At 40.6% G+C, this 20,233-nt stretch overlaps 2 protein-coding genes across 2 annotated transcripts in view; one reads left to right on the top strand and one right to left on the bottom strand.

Annotated features, from left to right (window-relative positions):
- FAM13A (family with sequence similarity 13 member A) overlaps nt 1–9,331 on the bottom strand; it is a 334,488-nt gene extending 325,157 nt beyond the window's left edge. The window contains exon 1 of the mRNA XM_068974938.1: nt 9,242–9,331. Coding sequence (XP_068831039.1) covers nt 9,242–9,331 — 90 coding nt within the window. The remainder of the gene's footprint in view (nt 1–9,241) is intronic.
- Nucleotides 9,332–10,006: 675 nt separating this feature from the next.
- On the top strand, nt 10,007–13,231 carry TIGD2 (tigger transposable element derived 2). Its single transcript, XM_068975314.1, has 2 exons — nt 10,007–10,253; nt 10,435–13,231. The coding sequence occupies exon 2, from the start codon at nt 11,364–11,366 to the stop codon at nt 12,936–12,938; it is 1,575 nt and encodes a 524-aa protein (XP_068831415.1). The 5' UTR covers nt 10,007–10,253; nt 10,435–11,363; the 3' UTR covers nt 12,939–13,231.
- Nucleotides 13,232–20,233: the final 7,002 nt, after the last annotated feature.

The raw sequence follows: 20,233 nt of genomic DNA, 5'->3' as shown, positions 1-20,233 counted from the left end.
CATTTCTTCTGAGGGATTCCTGCCTGCAGTAGTAGACGTAATGGTCATCTGAGTTAAATTCACCCATTCCAGTCCATTTTAGTTTGCTGATTCCTAGAATGTCAACATTCACCCTTGCCATCTCTTGTTTGACCACTTCCAATTTGCCTTGATTCATGGACCTGACATTCCAGGTTCCTATGCAATATTGCTCTTTACAGCATCGGATCTTGCTTCTATCACCAGTCACATCCACAACTGGGTATTGTTTTTGCTTTGGCTCCATCCCTTCATTCTTTCTGGAGTTATTTCTCCACTGATCTCCAGTAGCATATTGGGCACCTAATGACCTGGGGAGTTCCTCTTTTGGTATCCTATCATTTTGCCTTTTCCTACTGTTCATGGGGTTCTCAAGGCAAGAATACTGAAGTGGCTTGCCATTCCCTTCTCCAGTGGACCACATTCTGTCAGTGGTGAGATAAATCACTGCAGATGGTGACTGCAGCCTTGAAATTAAAAGACACTTGCTCCTTGGAAGAAAAGCTATGACCAACCTAGACAGCATATTAAAAAGCAGAGACATTACTTTGCCAACAAAGATCCATCTAGTCAAAGCTATAGTTTTTCCAGTAGTCATGTATGGATGTGAGAGTTGGACTATAAAGAAAGCTGAGCACTGAAGAATTGATGCTTTTGAACTGTGGTGTTGGAGAAGACTCTTGAGAGTCCCTTGGAGTGCAAGGAGATCCAACCAGTCAATCCTAAAGGAGATCAGTCCTGCATATTCACTGGAAGGACTGATGCTGAAGCTGAAACTCTGAAACTTTGGCACCTGATGTGAAGAACTGACTCACTGGAAAAGACCCTGATGCTGGGAGGGATTGAAGGCGGGAGGAGAAGGGAATGACAGAGGATGAGATGGTTGGATGGCATCACCACCTCGATGGAAGTGAGTTTGAGTAAGCTCTGGGAGTTGGTGATGGACAGGGGAGCCTGGTGTGCTGCAGTCCATGGAGTTGCAAGAGTTGAACACTACTGAGCCACTGAACTGAGAAAAATCAATTTCATAGTCATGTGCAAAGACTCTCAAAATATGCAAAAGGGAATCCTTCTACTCAAAAGTAAAAAGATAAAAAGTGTAAGGAAGGGAGGGAGGGAGGAAACTTGGTAGGTTGAAGTCTCAATACTGCATATGAAAGGTACGTCAGAAAAAACTACCTAAAAACTTGCTCTTCAGGGACTGTAGCAAAAATAAATTAAAGTTGTCTACTGGTTACAAAAAAAAATTCCAACAACTTCAGAACAAGGTCAGTGCAAAATAATTCCTGTGTTATGGTAACAGAGATTATTGTTAAATTTATCAGCCTGTTTCTTTTCAACATGACTGGAAACAAACTACCAATTGAAGTGAGAAATTTTAAAAGTCCAGTCAGCATTATAATGATAGATTTAATAAATCCATAAATTTTTTCTAAAAGAAGCAATCATATAATTGCACATCAATTCAGCACACTGTTGACAGGGGCTTTCCAAATTGTTAGCTAGTTTCACTATTACATCCCCAAAGGAAAAGAACACAAGGTAGACGATAAAGAAAAAGGGGGAAACAGAAATTTGTGAGATCTACAAGCATCATTATAAAGAAAAGGGTAGGGAAAAATATATACATATACACACACACATATATAAATTGATATATGTGAATACACACCCATATGAAACAAAGCAAAAAAGGAAAAATATGAAAAGCCAAGGAAAAGAGATAATTATCACCTATCAACACCTTTCAGAATGTTAGTGTCAGGGTTTAAGTTGAGAGATAAAATAAATATTAATAGGAAGGGCAGAGTTAGGCTCTGCCACTATTTCACAAAGGAGAAAAAGATAATAATAAAGTATATTTCAAACAGATCGCCAAAAGGATGACTCTTTGAAGACTGTCAATTGCACCATACCCACATTTTATTAATATATGTTTACCACACCCTTCAGATAACTAGAATCAGGCTAAAAATCTGCCCAAAACGTAGTATATGCTGTGATTTATTCAATAGGATTAAATCAAAGAAAGAAAATGTACAACTGTTTAGATTCATGAAATGAGAATTTTCATGAACAGTAGTTTTGTGAATCCCCTTATAATGACAATCATAGAGACACAATCCACTCTTGCAAATATTTTACAATATCATTCTATGTGTACAAATTAATTTGGCCTTTTGCACTGTTGCTGTCTTTTAGTTTCTTTCAAAGTCTCTTAAGAAGTTAAAAGAGTGCAAGTATTTCCTTTTAGTCAAAAGATTTAAGAAATAATAAAATCACAGCTAGTATTGATACTTAGTGCTTAGTGCACAGTGTGATACTTTGCAAAGCAATTTCTATTTCAGTTCATGCTTACAAAAAAACCAAAGGCAGTATGATTTTTAGTCTTATTTTGCATACGTGAAAGAACCTATACATAACCAGCTGGAGATTCCAGGACTGGTAGGGGGCAAACCAGAGACTGTTTCCAGAATACATAAGGTTTACCACTAAGATGTACTGCCTGTCTGATCTCTTAATTTTATTGTTTACATGCTTCTAAAACAATGTTTGAGATAACTGTAATATAGAAAGAGTTACCACTGAAACAAAACTAAAAAGAACACAATGAATGAATAAGAGAAAGAAAAATACAAGAAATTCAAAAGGAGTTAGCCATAGCAATTTAGCACAAACCAAAGCTCATAGATTTGTTTAAGTCAATGCTGAAATGGACATATCTAGTTCTTGTGTCAGATAAAAGGACGCCTAATTTCTTCCAGAAGTCATAATTTTTTCTTCTGACTAGATGGCCAGAATTTATCACAAGAATCCTTAAGTGACTGCATATCATGAGAAATATTGTCCACATCAGTTGGGCTATATATAGAGATGTTCCTCAGCAAGTGTTTTAATTCTCCCCTCTAGGAAAGCCAGGTTTCCTTGGTAGCTCAGCTAGTAAAGAATCCACCTGCAATGCAGGAGATCCAGGTTCGATTATTGGGTCAGGAAGATCCCCTGGAGAAGGGATAGGTTACCCACTCCAGTATTCATGGGCTTCCCTGGGGGCTCAGATGGTAAAGAATCCACCTGCAATGTTGGAGAGCTGGGTTCGATTCCTGGGTTGGGAAGATCCCCTGGAGAAGGGCCTGGCAACCCACTCCAGTATTCTTGCCTGAGGAATCCTATGGACAGAGGAGGCTGGAGGGCTACAGTCCATGGACTCACAGAGAGTCAGACACGACTGAGCGACTAAGGACAACCAGGAAAGCCAGTGGAAGAACAGTAAATTGTAACACTTTAAACTTATTATTGTAACTCTATTATGATTTAATAAAAAACTGAACTAAGGATCTGAATAGATGGCACTGCAAAAAAAAGATACAAATTGGTAAATAAGCTCATCAAGTGATGCTCCAATGAGCCATAAGGGAAATACAAGGCAATTCCACAACCGGATACCACTTTACATCTGCTGGGATGCTGAGAACAGAAAAGACAGTACCAAGTGTTGGTGAAGACGTGGAGACACTGGAACCTGCTGTGGTGTGATGGTCCACGTCCCTTCATAATTCCTACGCTGAAATCCTAATGCCCAACGTTACAGCCTGAGTGGCAAGACCTTCAGGGTGTGCTTAGGTTGTGAGGGTGGAGCTCTCACTAATAGGTTCTAATAGAAGAGACCCACAGAGATTCCCCACCCCTTCCACCAAGTGGTGACATGACAAGAAGGCGTCTGTCAGCCAGGAAGTCGGTCCCAACCAGCCATCAGGCCAAATCTGCTGGCACCATGGTTCGAGACCTCTCAGCCTCCACAACTGTGAGAAATAACTTTCTGTTGTGTATAAGCTACCTGATCTGTGGTACTTTGTTATAGCAGTCTGAATAAGATTGAGTCCTCACATACTATAAGATGGTGAATTGCTTTAGAAAATAGCTCCTCAAAGGGTTATACATAAAGTTACCACATGAACTAGCAACTCCAGTCTGTGGTACACCTCAGAGAAATGAATACATATGTGCACACAGAAACTTGTACTTGGATGCTCACAACAGCATTATTCATAATAGTCAAACAGTGGAAACAAGCTAAATGCCCGTCAATTGATAGAGAGATGAAACATAGTGTATCCATATAACAATTAGTAAGAAGTTGATGTAGTGATGCACGCTACAACAGGATTAAACTTGCAAACATTTGGTTAAAGGAAAAGAAGCCAGTCACAAAGGACACATACTGTATGATTCCATTTATATGAAATACCTAGAATAGGCAAATCCATAAAGACGAGTGGTTGCCAAGGGCTGAGGAAGAGGACAGAGGGATGGAGGGAAAGGGGGCATCCTTTTTGGGTGATAAAAACTTCTAGAATTGATCAAAACTGAGTTTCAGGAACACCATCACGAGGCGTTAATAACCATCATCTTCAAGCATCAGGGAGTCTCATAAGGTGGAACTGCAATGACTACCCAGTTGTGTTAGGGATAGCTTCAAGGTTGAACGAATTAATAATTATTAGTTAAACTTTTTTGAATCTTGGAGCCTTCAAGTATGTGTTGAAAGCTTTGAACAAGGTAAGTATGGTGTTACCGTAAGGAATGTAATTAATTTCATAGACATGAGAGAAGGATTCTCTATGACTGCAATCAAACAAGACAAAAACAAGATCACTCTTTAACTCTGCCTGAACAGAAAATCTTACCAGGAAAGAAGGGGAAAGCTATGTGACCACAAAAACGACCAAACACCCTCCTCTCCAGGTTAGCAAGAGTGACTAGCGCTTCTTCTCCAAGGACTCTCGCCAGTTCCTCTGGCTTCTGGAGTAAAAATTAAGATGCCTAATAGCCAAATGGCCTCTGCTTTCTAACAGCACCCATCCAAAAACAAACCCTCAATTCCTTTAAACCTCTCTAAAAATCACCTTACCCAAATCCTATAATAAGCTCTACCTGAGTCCCTCTTTTCTGAGACTCTCTGTTCAGTAGTAAGCCCAAATGGGCAAAGATATGTTTCTGATGGTATTTGGTTGATTAGAATCAACATATCTAAAATATTTACAATGTGTTAATAAACACATGTATATAATTTACTGAAATTCTTACTAAAATATGCATACACATACACACATTACATATATAATATTACACTGATAAAAGAGGATGGATACACACCACAATATTAAGTGTAGTTATTTCTGAATATTGGTATGACTGTTTCCCTTTTTGTTTTTCTGTATTTTATATTTTCCTTCAAATATTGCACATAATTTAAGAAGGTAGGAGGGGAAGAGAAAAGAAAAACTCTCCCAAAAGAATGTTTTAAGAGAGGAATCTCATTCACAGTGGTTGTCAATGTATAAGGCTTTCAATCTTTAGCCTATTACAAACACTTGTGATGCTCACTGAAAATAAGGATTCCCGAGCTTCATCCTTGGAGTGGGCGCCAGAATTTATAAGTCACACACCAGGTGATTCTCATTCATAAGGTCTGAGGAACCTTGAAAAACTCAGCTTTGGGGACAAACTAGAACTTGAAAGATGTACAGATTAACAGAAGAAGGAGAAGACTACGTAGGCTAAAGAAGGAGAATGAGGAGCCTGAAACCATGAAGCTTCATTTGCCAGGGAGAGGGAGAGGGAGGCACCAGATGCTCTCAGTAAACCTGATTTTGATCCACGTGACAAAACTGTGGGCTCCTTTACAAACAGCTGGACACTGGGCAAGTTTGGAAACATAAGGTGGGCAGTATGTAATTTCACTCAAATTCCCCACCCACATTGTTGACATCAATCAGCAATTCACTGGTTCTTCAATTTATATCCACCTGTTTTCCTAACTTTTAACATTTCCACCAGCAATCTTCCCTCTTCTGACCCTATTAAATCTTTTCTACCCTCCCAGGAAATCATTCTCGTATCTGTGCCCATCCTGCCTATCAGCTGAAAATCTACCACCAGCCAACAAAAAAAACATGGAAAACAAAATTAAGTTTAAAAGCCCCTCGAAAGTGGAAGTCGCTCAGTCATGTCCGACTCTTTGTGACCCCATGCCTATATAGTCTATGGAATTCTCTAGGCCAGAATACTGGAGTGGGTAGCCTTTCCCTTCTCCAGATGATCTGGCCAACCCAGGGATTGAACCGAGGTCTCCCGCATTGCAGGTAGATTCTTTACCAGCTGAGTCACAAGGGAAGCCACAAAAGCCTGCTGAGCATCTATACAACACAAGAGTATAAGTCACCTTTCAAGATCATAACCTTTTCTTTTTTTTAAGGAAAAGGACTTTCCGATGAGCAATCTGACCTCACACTTGTGTCAAGAAATTTAAGTGGGAAAGTGTTCCCACCTTTAACTATTTAAAAGAAAACGTTTATAATCAAAATGAATAATTTAAGCTTTTGTCTAAAATATACAGTAAAATAACTTTATAGCTAAAAGAGACTTCAAAGTACAAACTTTCATTTTATTGATGACTGCTTCTTCAATGAGGACTCTAGCCTGTTCCTCTGGCTTTTGGGGTAAAAATGAAGATGTCTAATAGCCAAATTGCCTCTGCTTTCTCACAGCACCCAACCAAGAACAGACCCTTCGCTTTCTTTAAATGTCTCTAAAAATCATCTTACCCAAATCCTATAATAGGCTCTACCTGACTCCCAGCTTGAGCTTGTTTCACTGCTTGTTAGCACTAAAACATACCCCTAAATTATTTTTTAGCTGAAAATTCCCCTTAATATTTTATGTCCCTTAAAATAGGTAACAGTACATTTTTTTTAAGTGACAGATGTCCCATTGGCAGTAAAATTTTCAATTAACAGAGAAATACTACTTGATATTAAATCAGTTTAATACACATGGAAGGATGTTAACATGTCCTCATCCTAAGCTTACTGGAGTAGTTAATTTCAGGTATCAAACAAAAACTTCCAAGTGCACAAGGTTAGCGATGAACTAAATGGAAACCTAAAATGCAGTTTCTATAAAATCAAGAATTTACTCTAGAGGTTTCCTATTCCACTGCAATACTATTATGCATAACGAATAAATTTAGGGCTTGTAAATGGTCAGAAACATAAGCCACTTTCAGGTGATTTGGAGTAGTTTTAAGAAAAGTCACATTCCATAAACCAAATGCTGTGTCTGATGAACTCAGTTGCACACTTAGAAGTACTCTCAAGCAAGAATGCCTTTTTGGTAGGTTATTGTCAAAAGTTTCATTTTAATAAACTGAGACTTTAATTTTTCAAAAAAAAAAAAAACCCACCGGTATACTTTCCTCTTTTCATGTGTTTGAGTTAATACTTCAATTGTGATAGTGTGGGCAGAACACACTTCAAAGTCAGATTAACCTCCATTCAACAACCTACATTTGATACATTCATATATTTCTTTAGGCTTTGCATCCTTGTACATAAAACAGAGGTAACACAAACTTTACTATTAGAAGTACTATCAGAAGGATTTAGGAGAGACTGCATATATGCAGAAGGAAGAAATACTGGTGGCAAAATTCCACAAGGAGTGACATGTCTTTTGATTAGAGTAAGGGACAACTGGAAAACAGATACAGAATATAAAATTGCTCTGTGTAATAAAGGAAGAAGAATTGATTTCACAGGTGGCTGAGAGCGAAGGACAGAAGGGACCCTGAGGCAGAGAAACGCTGGAGAGAAAAGGGAAGGACGACACAGCAAGACAGAGCAAGGCTGTGACACCCAATGGAAAGAAGTGGCAGTAAGAAGGTCCCTGTGGCCAGCCAGTCGCTTAATAAAACAAGGCTAGCATGCTTTCTATTTTAAGGTCTCCCTACTCTTATAGCTAATGTATTGATGTATCTGCTGCAATTAGTGGCCCTTCCCCCCAACAAAAAGGAACAAGTCTGTTGGATGAAAAAAATCTTGTCTAAAGCTGTCTTGGGCAGACAAGGGTCTCCTATGAAGTAATGTTTTGAGGAAAACAAGAAATGTGGGCTATGTTCCAAGTTTGAACTTACACAAGGTGATGAAAAGGGAACAGTTATGAGAGATAAGAAACCAGCAAGCTGGAGAATTCAGCAGAAACAGAGACGATCCCAGAGGTGTCTGGAAGGAAATGAAACCCCAGAGATAGAGGGGGATAGAGGTAAAAGGCAGAGTTCATTTTATTTGAATATTATGGGACCAGTAGGCTGTGAGGGGGAAAAACCAGGCTAACTTCTGGCTACATGTAATGTCAGCTCCCTTTCCTTCTGAGGAATGAATAACGTTTCATTAACCTGTTTTCGGAAACTCTTCTTATAACTATCACTGGAGAAGGGAATGACAACCCACTCCAGCACTCTACCCTGGGGGATCCCATGGACAGAGAAACCTGGCAAGGCTACAGTCTAGTCCATGGGGTCGCAAGAGTCGGACACGACTTAGTGATTAAAACACCTCCACCACAACTATCACAGAAAAGAGGCTAACTTTTTAAAATGATACTAAACTAGCACGATGTTTCATTTTATCCAATATAGTGGACCAAGACTGGTTGATGTGGAGAGGGGGAGGAAAAGCAGACATTTGTCAAAAACCACTTACAACTTCAGTATAACTAGGAGATCAAAGATTCTCCAACATGTCAGATGGGGCAAAGCTGTGATTTTGAGGAAGGAAAATGAGCAGTTTGGGCGAGGAAGTCAGAGAGTTAGAAGCCTTAAAATCATCTCCGCAGTAAGACCGCTCAGGTCAGATCCCTTTTGAAATATTCTGGCAACAAAGTGGCCTTTGCAAATAAATGACTAATTACTATGTTACTTTATGTTAACGAAAAAGATTAGACATTTATGTTCAGAAATTCGAGAGGCTTAACTAAAAGACTTGCATTTTTTTCAAATTTGTACAAAAAAAGAGTAGTAAAGGACAGACTACAGGCGTGCTCTCGGTAAACAGGTGCTGCAGCATTGTGTAGCTGCTCACTTCTCTAGGGAAGGCTACCGGCCCTGCGGGGAAGCGAGTCCGGCAAGGCATGGTCCCTCGCAGCGGTTATAACGGCACAGGTGCCCGCAACTGATCCATTTAAAACGCCCAAATAGAAACGAAGTGTATCTCGGATTCAAACCAACCAAGGGAGTCTTTGTTAAATTGCGATTCTCTTACTACTACCTAGAAGCAGAGAGAGTGAAGGGAGCGGCATGAAATTCACAAGGGAGCTTCCCACAGGCTCTCGCGTCTCCCGAGCTGCGTCAGCTTCGCACAGAGTCGCTTCTACAGAGACTGAGCACCCACGAGCAACCCAGCAGGAAGGGGACCCGATACGCAGTTTGACCGCCCTCGGCGGCGGCCCCACCTCTCCGGGGCTCGCTCGGATGCATGTTGCCGAGCTAAGCCCTACGTCCTCGCCTGACCCCTTTCCCCACGGGGAGCCAGCCTCCCTGCCTTCGGCCAGCAGCCGCGTCCCCCCGCTTATACCTTGACTCGGGATTCTTGCTCCGGCTCGTCCTGTCCTGGAGGGCAGGCTGGGGACTCTCGGGAGTCCGCTGCGAGGCGCGGACGCCCGGGTCGCTATTTGTAAACAAGCTCCACGTGCGCTCGCCCTGCCCCATTCGCATCCCGCTCAAGGCACCCGAGGCGGCGCAGCTTTCCCGCGAGCCCTCCGAGGGTGCGATTTTTATTCCCCGTAAGAGTGGGGGGAAGCCTCGCCCACAGAGCCGGGACACTGGGAAAAGGGCTAAGACAAGGTGAGCTTGCACCGCTCCCTGCTGGCGGGCGAAGCAGTCTGCAGGTTGGAGCAGCCCGGCCCTTAGCAGAAGCCACGCGACGCCCTGAGACTCCGAGGAGGTTGGGCCCGCCTCCTCCCACCCGCCCGCCCGAGACCCCGCCCCCTGAGACCCCGCCCCCGGGCCGCGCGCGCTCGCTCGCGCAGGCCCCGCCTCCTCGCCGACACAACGTTCCTGCGGGGGCGCGCGCGTGCCCCCTAATCCCCCGCCTTCCGGCTCCGGCGGCGACGCTCGCTGCTTGCCGCCGCCGCGCTGCCGGTGTCAGCCTCCCTCGGGAGACTCCATTTGCTCCCAGATTGGTCTGGTCTCAGGCGGAGAGCGATGCCCCCGGCCCGCGGACTGGTGTCCCCCGGGCCAAGCGCCTTCTCCCTCGCTGGCTGGCTTCGGTGGTGACATCCTGGTTGCTGGCGACCACGGAGGAATCCGGGCTCCCTCTCCATGAGCAAAGACGTCCCGCGTTTCTGCGGGGAAAGGCCCTCGCTAACACGGCTGCTCTCTGACCTCTTAATTTCAGGAGGTAGGCAATTCAGGTCCCGCTCCTTGACACTGTGTGTGTAATGCCCCAAAGCAGTGTTTGTTGTATTTAGCTATCACATTCGTAGGAGGCGTTAATTTTCTCAACACAGTTGCAAGATAGGTGTGGGTAATGCCACAGACCCTGATATTGAACGAAAAATGTTTTTGGTATTTTCCTTTAGGTTTTCGGAGACTTGGAATGCCTATACAGCCCCCGACAGGAACTGCTTCTGTTGGCCCATCGAGGATCATCTTTCACCAGGATTATCGTAACATCTTCACTGAGCCTTCCACCCCATACTCTACCATGAGTCCTGGCTTCTGCCAATGAAGTTGTTTTTTTTTTTTTTTTTTAATGCTTTCTGTTTTAATCATGTGACACCACTTCTGGTCAGCCTTTTCCCTTTTCAGTTGCCAAACACATTAGGTAGAAGTTTGTGTCCTGTTAAAGTACAGAGTTTCTTGCTTGTCCACTCTCAGCCTTGTTTGCACTGCTCACTTCTGTTCAGCTTGCCTTCTCCTGCTTGCCTATGATTTCCATAATCACTCTCTTGCGTAACCTGTAGCAGTCCTTGCCCGGGGAGGCAGCATTCCATACAGTGCACTGCCTGACAAGGACAGCAGTCAGGGGGTGAGTTTTCCCATTATAATTTCTTATTAAGTTTGCAAGTCCTGTCTTAAAAACTTTGTTCCCTAGCACGTTTCTCCAAATTCGTCCACCAGTGTCTTAGTTCCTTTAACATAGAGTCTCACCCATAGGATGGCAAAAACAATTAGGTACACAATAGGACTGTTTTAGAGACCTTGCTGATACAGTATGGCTTGTCATCACCATTGAGATCACAGTTCATGAAAAGATCTTAAACTTAGGAGAAGCAAGATAGAAGATAGGATTAATTGGAGCTAGTCTTTGTTGTTTTAAGTTTGTAAATTTTAAAAGAGCAAACTGAAGAGAGTCGCATAGGCTTGGCCTGGAAATTGGCCAACATACTGTCCATCTAGGTCCTAGTGGGGCAGGAAAGGGATCTTAAAACACCATTTTTTAAATCTCATTGTGTCCAAATCTAACTTGTTAAAGATCTTGTAGTAATCCTCTAAAATATTAGATACAATGTTGGGGAAACGAAAGCGTGTGGTGTTGACAATTAAGGACAAGCTTGACATTATTAAGAAATTGGAGGAGGGCATCTCTTTCAAAAAGCTTTCTGTGGTATATGGAATTGGTGAATCCACAGTTCGTGATATTAAAAAGAACAAAGAAAGGATAATAAACTATGCCAACAGTTCAGATCCTACAAGTGGGGTATCCAAACGTAAATCTATGAAGTCATCCACATATGAAGAACTTGACAGAGTTATGATAGAGTGGTTTAACCAACAGAAAACAGATGGAATTCCAGTGTCAGGAACGATTTGTGCAAAACAAGCCAAGTTCTTTTTTGATGCTCTGGGGATGGAAGGTGATTTTAATGCATCCTCTGGCTGGCTGACTCGATTCAAGCAGCGCCATGGTATTCCAAAGGCAGCTGGTAAAGGAACAAAATTAAAAGGAGATGAAACTGCTGCCAGTGAGTTTTGTGGTAACTTTCAGGCATTCGTTGAGAGAGAGAATCTACAACCAGAACAAATTTATGGTGCTGATCAAACTGGATTGTTCTGGAAATGTCTGCCATCAAGGACATTAGCTCTTGAAACTGAGCAGAGTTCTGGTTATAGATCAAGCAGAGAGAGAATCATCATTATGTGTTGTGCAAATGCCACTGGTTTACACAAACTTAATCTTTGTGTTGTGGGAAAAGCAAAAAAACCTCGTGCATTCAAAGGAGCTGACCTTTCAAACCTTCCTGTCACTTATTTCAGTCAAAAAAGTGCATGGATAGAACATTCTGTTTTCAGACAGTGGTTTGAAAAATACTTTGTGCCACAGGTACAGAAGCATTTGAAATCCAAGGGGCTTCTAGAAAAAGCAGTGCTCCTTTTGGACTTTCCTCCAGCACATCCAAATGAAGAATTGTTGAGTTCAAATGATGGCAGAATAATTGTGAAATATTTACCACCAAATGTCACAAGTCTCATTCAACCTATGAGCCAAGGAGTTCTAGCCACAGTAAAAAGATACTACCGAGCAGGACTTCTCCAGAAATACATGGATGAAGGAATTGACCCCAGAATGTTCTGGAAGAACTTGACAGTGTTAGATGCAATTTATGAAGTGTCAAGAGCTTGGAACATGATAAAGTCAAGTACCATAACCAAAGCGTGGAAAAAACTTTTCCCTGGCACTGAAGAGAATTCAGGCATGAACATTGATGAAGGAGCCATTTTAGCAGCTAACTTAGCAACAGTTTTACAGAACACAGAAGACTGTGAACATGTTGACCTTGAAAATATTGATCAGTGGTTTGACTCTCGGAGTAATGATTCAAGCTGTCAGGTCCTAACTGACAGTGAAGGTGTGGAGGACCAGGCCAGGCCTGCTGAGACCAAGCCTTCCAGTAAGACTAGAAAAACAGAACTGAATCCAGAGAAGCATATTAGCCATAAAGCTGCACTTGAATGGACCGAAAATTTACTAGATTATTTAGAACAACAAGATGACATGCTTCTGTCTGATAAACTGGTATTGCGAAGGCTTCGAACCATAATAAGAAGAAAACAGAAGATCCAGAATAACAAAAGTCATTAATAAGGCTCTTAAGAGTTTCCATGTATTTGCATCTTTGTGACTTTATCTGCAGTGGAACTTAATTTCTTATTTGAAGTGCTGTGGATTTCAAAGCCAAATGCATTTTATAAATGACTTTAGAATTAGATGCCATTTTGGATTACATAAATTACTGCACTTGAATGTCGATTCTAGGAAGTTGACATGTACCTTGTTTGTCTACTGTTCCTAATCTGTATTGTACTAATTTAGATCATAAGGTACCTGAGGCCAGGGCGCCTGTGTCTGTTTTGTGCCTGAATGTCATTGTCTAATAGAGGACCTCTCACACTATAGGCAATCAATAAATCTTTCTTAAATTGAATTTTTATGACTTTCTCTGAACTTCAGTTTCCAAACTGAAATACGTTGTGTGTGTGGGGGGTAAGTTTCCATGTCTATGATTTTTTTCTACCTGCTGAAAATTGTAGAACTCAGCAAAGATTATACTTGAAGTACATGTATTTCACTATGAAAGCAGAGAACTTAAGGAAAATAGTTTAAAGCCTGAAATATGGCATTCTGTACCGACAGTATTTGGACAGCCAGCAGTTCAGATTAGCTGTCTCTGAATGTAATGAGGGAAGAAGAAAATCAGGTTAAAACATCCTCAGGGAAAGGGCTTGCACTTCACTTTCATTTCATGTGACAGTAGGGAGAGTTCCTTCATAGTTGTGGAAAGAATGCCATCACTCTTCCAGAAAAATAGATTTCATTTTCAAAATCATTGCTATTAGGAGAGAGTGAGGGTTAAATTGTATTAGCTGTCATTTTGATCCTTTATTAGAGATATGGCAGTAGTTTTTAATAAGCTATTTGATATAACACTTTAAAGCTTCCCAGTACATCATTTACATTCCCCATAAGAATTAATACTGGGAATATAAGCAAACATCGCATTTGTGGGACCATCACATGAACAATGGATTGACATTAAATCAAACCTGAGAAACAGCCTACACTGCTGAGGGACCATGGGCAAGTTACTTAACCCATCTGTAAAACAGGAATAATACCTGCCTGCAGGAGTTTTTGTGAGGAGTCCATGAGTTAATAAATGGATTTTAAAGTCATAGAGACTTAGAAAAGAACCTGGCTCAGAATAAGTTCTCGGAGTGTTAGCTACTGTTACTGAGTTGCAGAAAAAATGAGTTTCAGAAGTGTGCTCAGCGGATCCCTTATGTAGCTACATTTTTTTATTTTGATTATTATTTTTAATTTTATTTTTACTTTATTTTTCTTTACAATACTGTATTGGTTTTGCCATACATTGATTTGATGCTCGTATACACTCGTGGCGGATTCATGTCAATGTAGCTACATTTTAAAGAGGTGAGTTAAAGAGATGCAAGTGACTAGATTCAGGTGAAATACAATCATAATGTATTTCAGTGAAAACTGGAAGGTTAATCCAATTTAGAAGTCATTTCCTGACCATCTACTGCTAGGCACAATGGGGTATGCAGGCATATTTAAGACATCTTAGTTTGAATTATAAAAGGAAATGGGAATGGAATTATAGTTTCTTTGCTCCAGGCCTGCTAATAACATACATAGTGGTTTTGTTCATAGAATCTGTTACTAATACTGGCCTCATTCACTGAAGTAATAAAATATCTCTAAAGCAGATAAAATAGCAGTTAGCAGAAGACTTAAAATATCAAACTAACCTAGCAGATCAGTAGAACATCAGAGCAAAAGAAATGTCACAGGAGACTTTACAGTAATCAGGTTCAGCCATATGTAGGGAGGTTTGTTGTGATTGATTTGAGATTTTAGAAGCTCTGACAGTCCGTCATGAGGACTGTTAGAGCTCAGAATTCTGCCTTTTGACAAAGCAGAAATTTTAAGTTCGAGAGAAGCCTTTTCAGAAAACCTCTAAGAAGATATTTTCTTTGAGAGAATTCATACATTATTATTAATACATATTTCATCTTCTAAAAAGGCCTGAGGAAATGAAACTTTATGCAGATAAGCCCTGAAGCTGTTTGTCTTCGTGGAGGCGAACAGATTCTGAAACCTGGAAATGACATGTTTGAATACTGCTTTGCATTTTTCACACACACAGCTTTTTTGCTAACAAAAACTTCTCAAACTTCTTTCAGTCATGACATTGAAATGGTTTAATTCTGTTTTATCATAATAATGATATAAATGGTACATTCTAATTCCATAATTAATTGTAATTCAAAAAAGTTTTTCCTTTAGCAGGTATTGTTGTATTAATTATATCCTCTAGGACAACACATTGTGTTATCTTGGTTCACCCCTTGCTCCTAATATGTATCCTAGTTTAAGAAGCCCAGAAATAATGTGCTCTCGTTTGACTTTGTGCTCTGTAAAGAAAAATATCCACAAATTTATTTTAAAATAAATTTATAAATGGAAGTTGATATATTTTCCATTTATAAAAGTGCTTATTTTTTTAGAGGATTTGTAAGACTAACAGAACTCAGACCAAATGGAAAGTGTTTGGCAACTGTGAGTATACTTTAAAAAAAATTGTGTAGTGGTAATATTTACTATTTCATAATTCAATTTCAGAGAATAATATAGGAGTTGACGGGAAACCTTTGAGTGCTCGGTAAATATAATAGAGTTGGCAAGACCCAGATCAGTGCCACAGTCAATTCAAGCAGAATTATAGGATTATAATGGCACTCTTGTTCTGGGATTCTTTTTTGTTTTCAATCTAGCTTCAGACTGAACTCTCTGGTCACTTCATTATGCATTTCCCGGCTTAGTAAGATCATGGACTAAGTGGCACAGCAGACATGAAGCTGCTGCTGCTGCTGCTGCTGCTAAGTCGCTTCAGTCGTGTCTGACTCTGTGCGACCCCATAGATGGCAGCCCACCAGGCTCTGCCGTCCCTGGGATTCTCCAGGCAAGAACACTGGAGTGGGTTGCCATTTCCTTCTCCAGTGCATGCAAGTGGAAAGTGAAAGTGTAGTCGCTCAGTCGTGTCCGACTCTTCGCAACCCCACGGACTGTAGCCTACCAGGCTTCTCTGTCCATGGGATTTTCCAGGCAAGAGTACTGGAGCGGGGTGCCATTACCTTCTCCAGACATGAAGCAGGGCACAGCTATTTAGGTCACGATCTCAGAGACCCTCTGCCTCCAGTGCTGTGGCCAGAGCCACACAACATACTACAAATCAAAGCTAGGACCTGCATTCCAAATTTAGCCTGCCTTCAGGAATACTAGGTCCACTTACTAATACTTTCACAAAGTTGACCTTTTCTCATTTAAACATATGCTTTAGCTCCATCCTAAGCAAAATCATAGGTCTTATGTGTCAGTTGCAGTTTCTTTCTAGTTCAGATAAATATAAACTTTTAAAAAAATAACCATCTGTAACCCCAGATTATCTTATATATATCATTGGCACACTTTGTGAAGAGCTTCCCTGGTGGCTCAGTGGTAAAGAATCTTCTGCCACTGAAGGAGATGTGGGTTCCATCCCTGATCCAGGAAGATTCCCTGGAGAAGGAAATGGCAACGCACCTCAGTATCCTTGCCTGGGAAATCCCATGGACAGAGGAGCCTGGTGGGCTACAGTCCATGGGGTCGCAAAGAATTAGATATGACTTAGCGACTGAGCAACAACAACTGTGAAACTCTGGCCAAGCAGAATGAGGGTGATTGTTGTTACACAGTAGCTAAGTTGTGTCCGACTGTGACCCCATGGACTGTGTAGCCCACCAGGGTCTTCTGTCCAAATACCAGCTTCTCTGTCTTCTCCTTAGATAACCTTGACAACTTCCAGACCTCTCTGAACCCCAAGTTTCTTCATATGTAAAAGGGTTGCAGGTTAAATGGGCACACTCCAAGCATGCATAAACATCACTATTAGGCACCTAGGGCTGTTCATTGACAACCCCTGGTCTTGAGGCTTGGCCTGGAGAATGGTGGCTCTGTGCAGACCTCCAGGAGGCCTGAGCATCCTTGTTGAGGTCTAGGGCACTGCCTTATCACGGGGAATGTTCAGTGGGGTGCCTGCACAAGTGAGAGGGCAGTGCTGAATTCCTCAGAACCTTAAAAATACAGTGTGTGCCATCAGTCACCATAAGGCCTTATCCAGCAGTCAAAACATGGGGGTGGCGGGGGAGTCCCTGCTTTAGCAGTGTTCTGGGATAACAGGGCTCACAGAGAAACGGGTTCTTCCAGGCAGCTGAAGGCATCCTTGTGAGATGATGAGCTTGTATGCTAAAGGCAGAAATGCAAAATGCTTGTGTAAATGGGGGGGAACTGGAGGAGCAGAGTGGCACCCGGTCAGGAAGCAGCATTATCAGCACAGTTCCCCATGTAACGATGAGTCCAAGGTCACCGGGCCTGCTTTGCTCAGCAGCATCCCTGGTTTATGTGATTGTCCGGTGTGTTACAATGCCCTTTTTACTCTCAAATGTCCCAGCTTAGAAGAGAAATTAGATGGTTTCCCTACCAAGACCCTGAGAAGGGGTTTTCATCTGCCCCAGGTCACACAGTCACTAGGCGGCCAAGAAGGAAGTAGAAGCTGCTTCTCTTAGCTCCGACAGTGTGGCCTAGTGGCCACAGGTAGGGGCTTCCTCCAGACTGCACCTCCGAGGGCTGGATGGCAATCCCAATCCCACTCCGTGCTGGAGTCCAACCCAGCACCTGCTTGCTTGATACAGGTGGGAGGACCCTTACTGAGATTCTGTCTCCTGGAGGACAGGAGTATTCCCAGTTCATGTCCTGAATGTCTACTATGTACCAGGCATGTGTGATCCTTAATACCAATTTGGGGATGTATAATACCCCTTTCAGAGGGAGTTCCCACAGGAAGCTGGCAGAGACCCAACCAAACACTGCTATCTGAGACAAGGACAGGGATCACAGCACTTGCAGGAAGTGGAGGTCCTCTTTACACCCCCCTACCCCCTCGGATATGCAGATTGCAGGAATCTATGAGGCTCTCTGCCAAGGTCTTCCTTAAAACCACCTTTAACTGAGTGTGTGTCATTCCAGAGAATGCATCCACCAGCATCAGTCCCCAGGCAGCTGCATATCACTGTAAATCTATCAGGCTCAGAAAAATCCTTCAGTGTAGCTCCATGCAACTGACAGGCACAGTCATCATGAGGGCATCTTTTAAATTTTCTTCTGACCAAAAGATCAGATCTGGGGGAAGAAGTAGGTCCAACCATGCCTCCTTCCTCTTGTTACCAGGGTGGCCAACATCCTTTCTACATGGAAATCACTGGGGGTGGAGGGCACTGGAGCCCATCCTTGTTCCTGACTCTACTCTTCCTCCTGGTCTAGGTTGCCCCAAACTTGTCTGGTTTGTGTACCCATGTCAAGAGAGTACTTGTTTAGGATATTTAGAAAGTCAGAAACAAAAGGTGCTATAAATGCATAATGAAATGTGTAAGGCATACTGTCTTCCACATTTTTTGGTTATCCTAAAGATGGATGTGAACATACTTAGTGTAATTCCTTTGTGGAATTTTAGGTGTAATTTATGAATATCCCTCGAACTTCAAACATAGAAGTTTGGGTGTTTGTATGTCCATAGTGACTCTGTAATGAATGGCTAATATCACTGTAGCTAATTAAATCACTGGGGGATATGATATATTAGACTTACTATACAGATATTAAAGAAATCAGTGAAATTTTGGAACATTTAACTTTTTTCTTGAAGAGAAAAAATTGCCTGTAACACTCAGCCTCATTAATGTGTGAAGTAACTATCAAGAGTGCTTTTATTCTCAAGAGAAACCTTAATAGCTGAACTTAAAACCAAATCATGTGTAATTTCTTCTAAGACCAACAGATACCCAATTCTTTCCTACATTTCAGAATATGTTGATCATCTGGAACTTACTTACCAAGAAAACACAATTACCTTGGAACCTAAGAAAAGAAAGCCTAAGAAAAAGTTCTTTTTTTTCAATCCATTGAAGCAATTGATTTTTTAAAAAAAGTCATATAACAGAATAAAATCTTAAAGATACTCTTTTTTTCTAAATGAGAAATGCATATACACTTGCTGTGTTAATTTATTTTGATGGAGAACCCAGATTTTTTAGATTACTTTTTTGGCTTTAAAAATGTAACTTAAAAGATGAATTCATTAGGAGTGTTGATAATCTATGTGATCTAATCCAAACTAACATATTGTAAGCTGTTTCAGTGTAATAATCATGACACAAAGCTAACTCACAAAGTTGTTTTTTTTTTTAAATTATGTTATTGTTGGACAATTTGTAGGGAACAGTATTTCCATTTTTTGATTTTTATTTCCCCAAAAATCAGATTTTGGGGGCCATTTGCTAACTTATTTTAGTGTTAGGGGAGTTTGTGTCTCCCCTCATTGCATTAATAAGATATTTTACCTTACCATATGAAATACCTAAATTACTTTTCTATAAAAACTAGAGAATGAAGGGTTTTCTCCTGCACTACACAAATATTCAGTACCATAAACTATACTCTCCAATTAAATTGGCACAATATGTAATAAAAATGTTTCCACCATGAGAAAAACTACTGTATTTCACTGATTCTAAAGATGAACATTTTAATACCTGCAAAACTGGGATACTTCTTACAATCAATCATGTCTTACAGTTAGTTGACAGCATTTGTCTTTCTTAGTGGTATGTAAAATAATTATATCTTTTAGGTTGTATGAAATACAAATTTTTTTGTAAATCGCCTTTTTTTTGGAAAATAGAACTAGAGCTAATGGTGTACATAAAAACTGCCATTAATAGATATGTTTTTATAAAAGCATATGAACATACAAAAGTTAGATATTTAAAAGGTAATCTAACTTTAGAAATGTTTTTTTCATAATGCTGTTGATTGCTCTTGCATAGACTTGTGTTTTACTAAGTTAGGAGTAAAGATAGGGTAATCCTTTTCACTATTGCATGTTTTTTAAATGCATACTACTTTATTTTGTTTATTTCATTTAAGTAAATTGTAGAGCTATCAGAGTGTAGCCAAATAGTGATTTTTACTGGTCAAACTTCTAGTGATTTATATGTGAATTAATCATTTAAAGATTAAATTATATAAAATTTATGTATTTTAAAAATATATAAAAATAAATCATTTAAAAATTAATTTATATGTGAATTAATTATGTTAAATTTATACATTATTTAAGAATAACACATTTTGTTTGTTTATATGTTCTATCCATGTAACTTAATAGGTTTTTGTTTGTTTTTCTGTAACTAATTCATATTTCCTTAGTTTTAACCTAATATTGTTTTCTATTCCTGGATCTCATCACATTACATTTAGTT

This window comes from Capricornis sumatraensis, chromosome 7, assembly GCF_032405125.1.
Source record: "Capricornis sumatraensis isolate serow.1 chromosome 7, serow.2, whole genome shotgun sequence".
Taxonomy (NCBI): Eukaryota; Metazoa; Chordata; class Mammalia; order Artiodactyla; family Bovidae; genus Capricornis; species Capricornis sumatraensis.
This window is presented reverse-complemented; position numbering and strand designations above follow the sequence as displayed.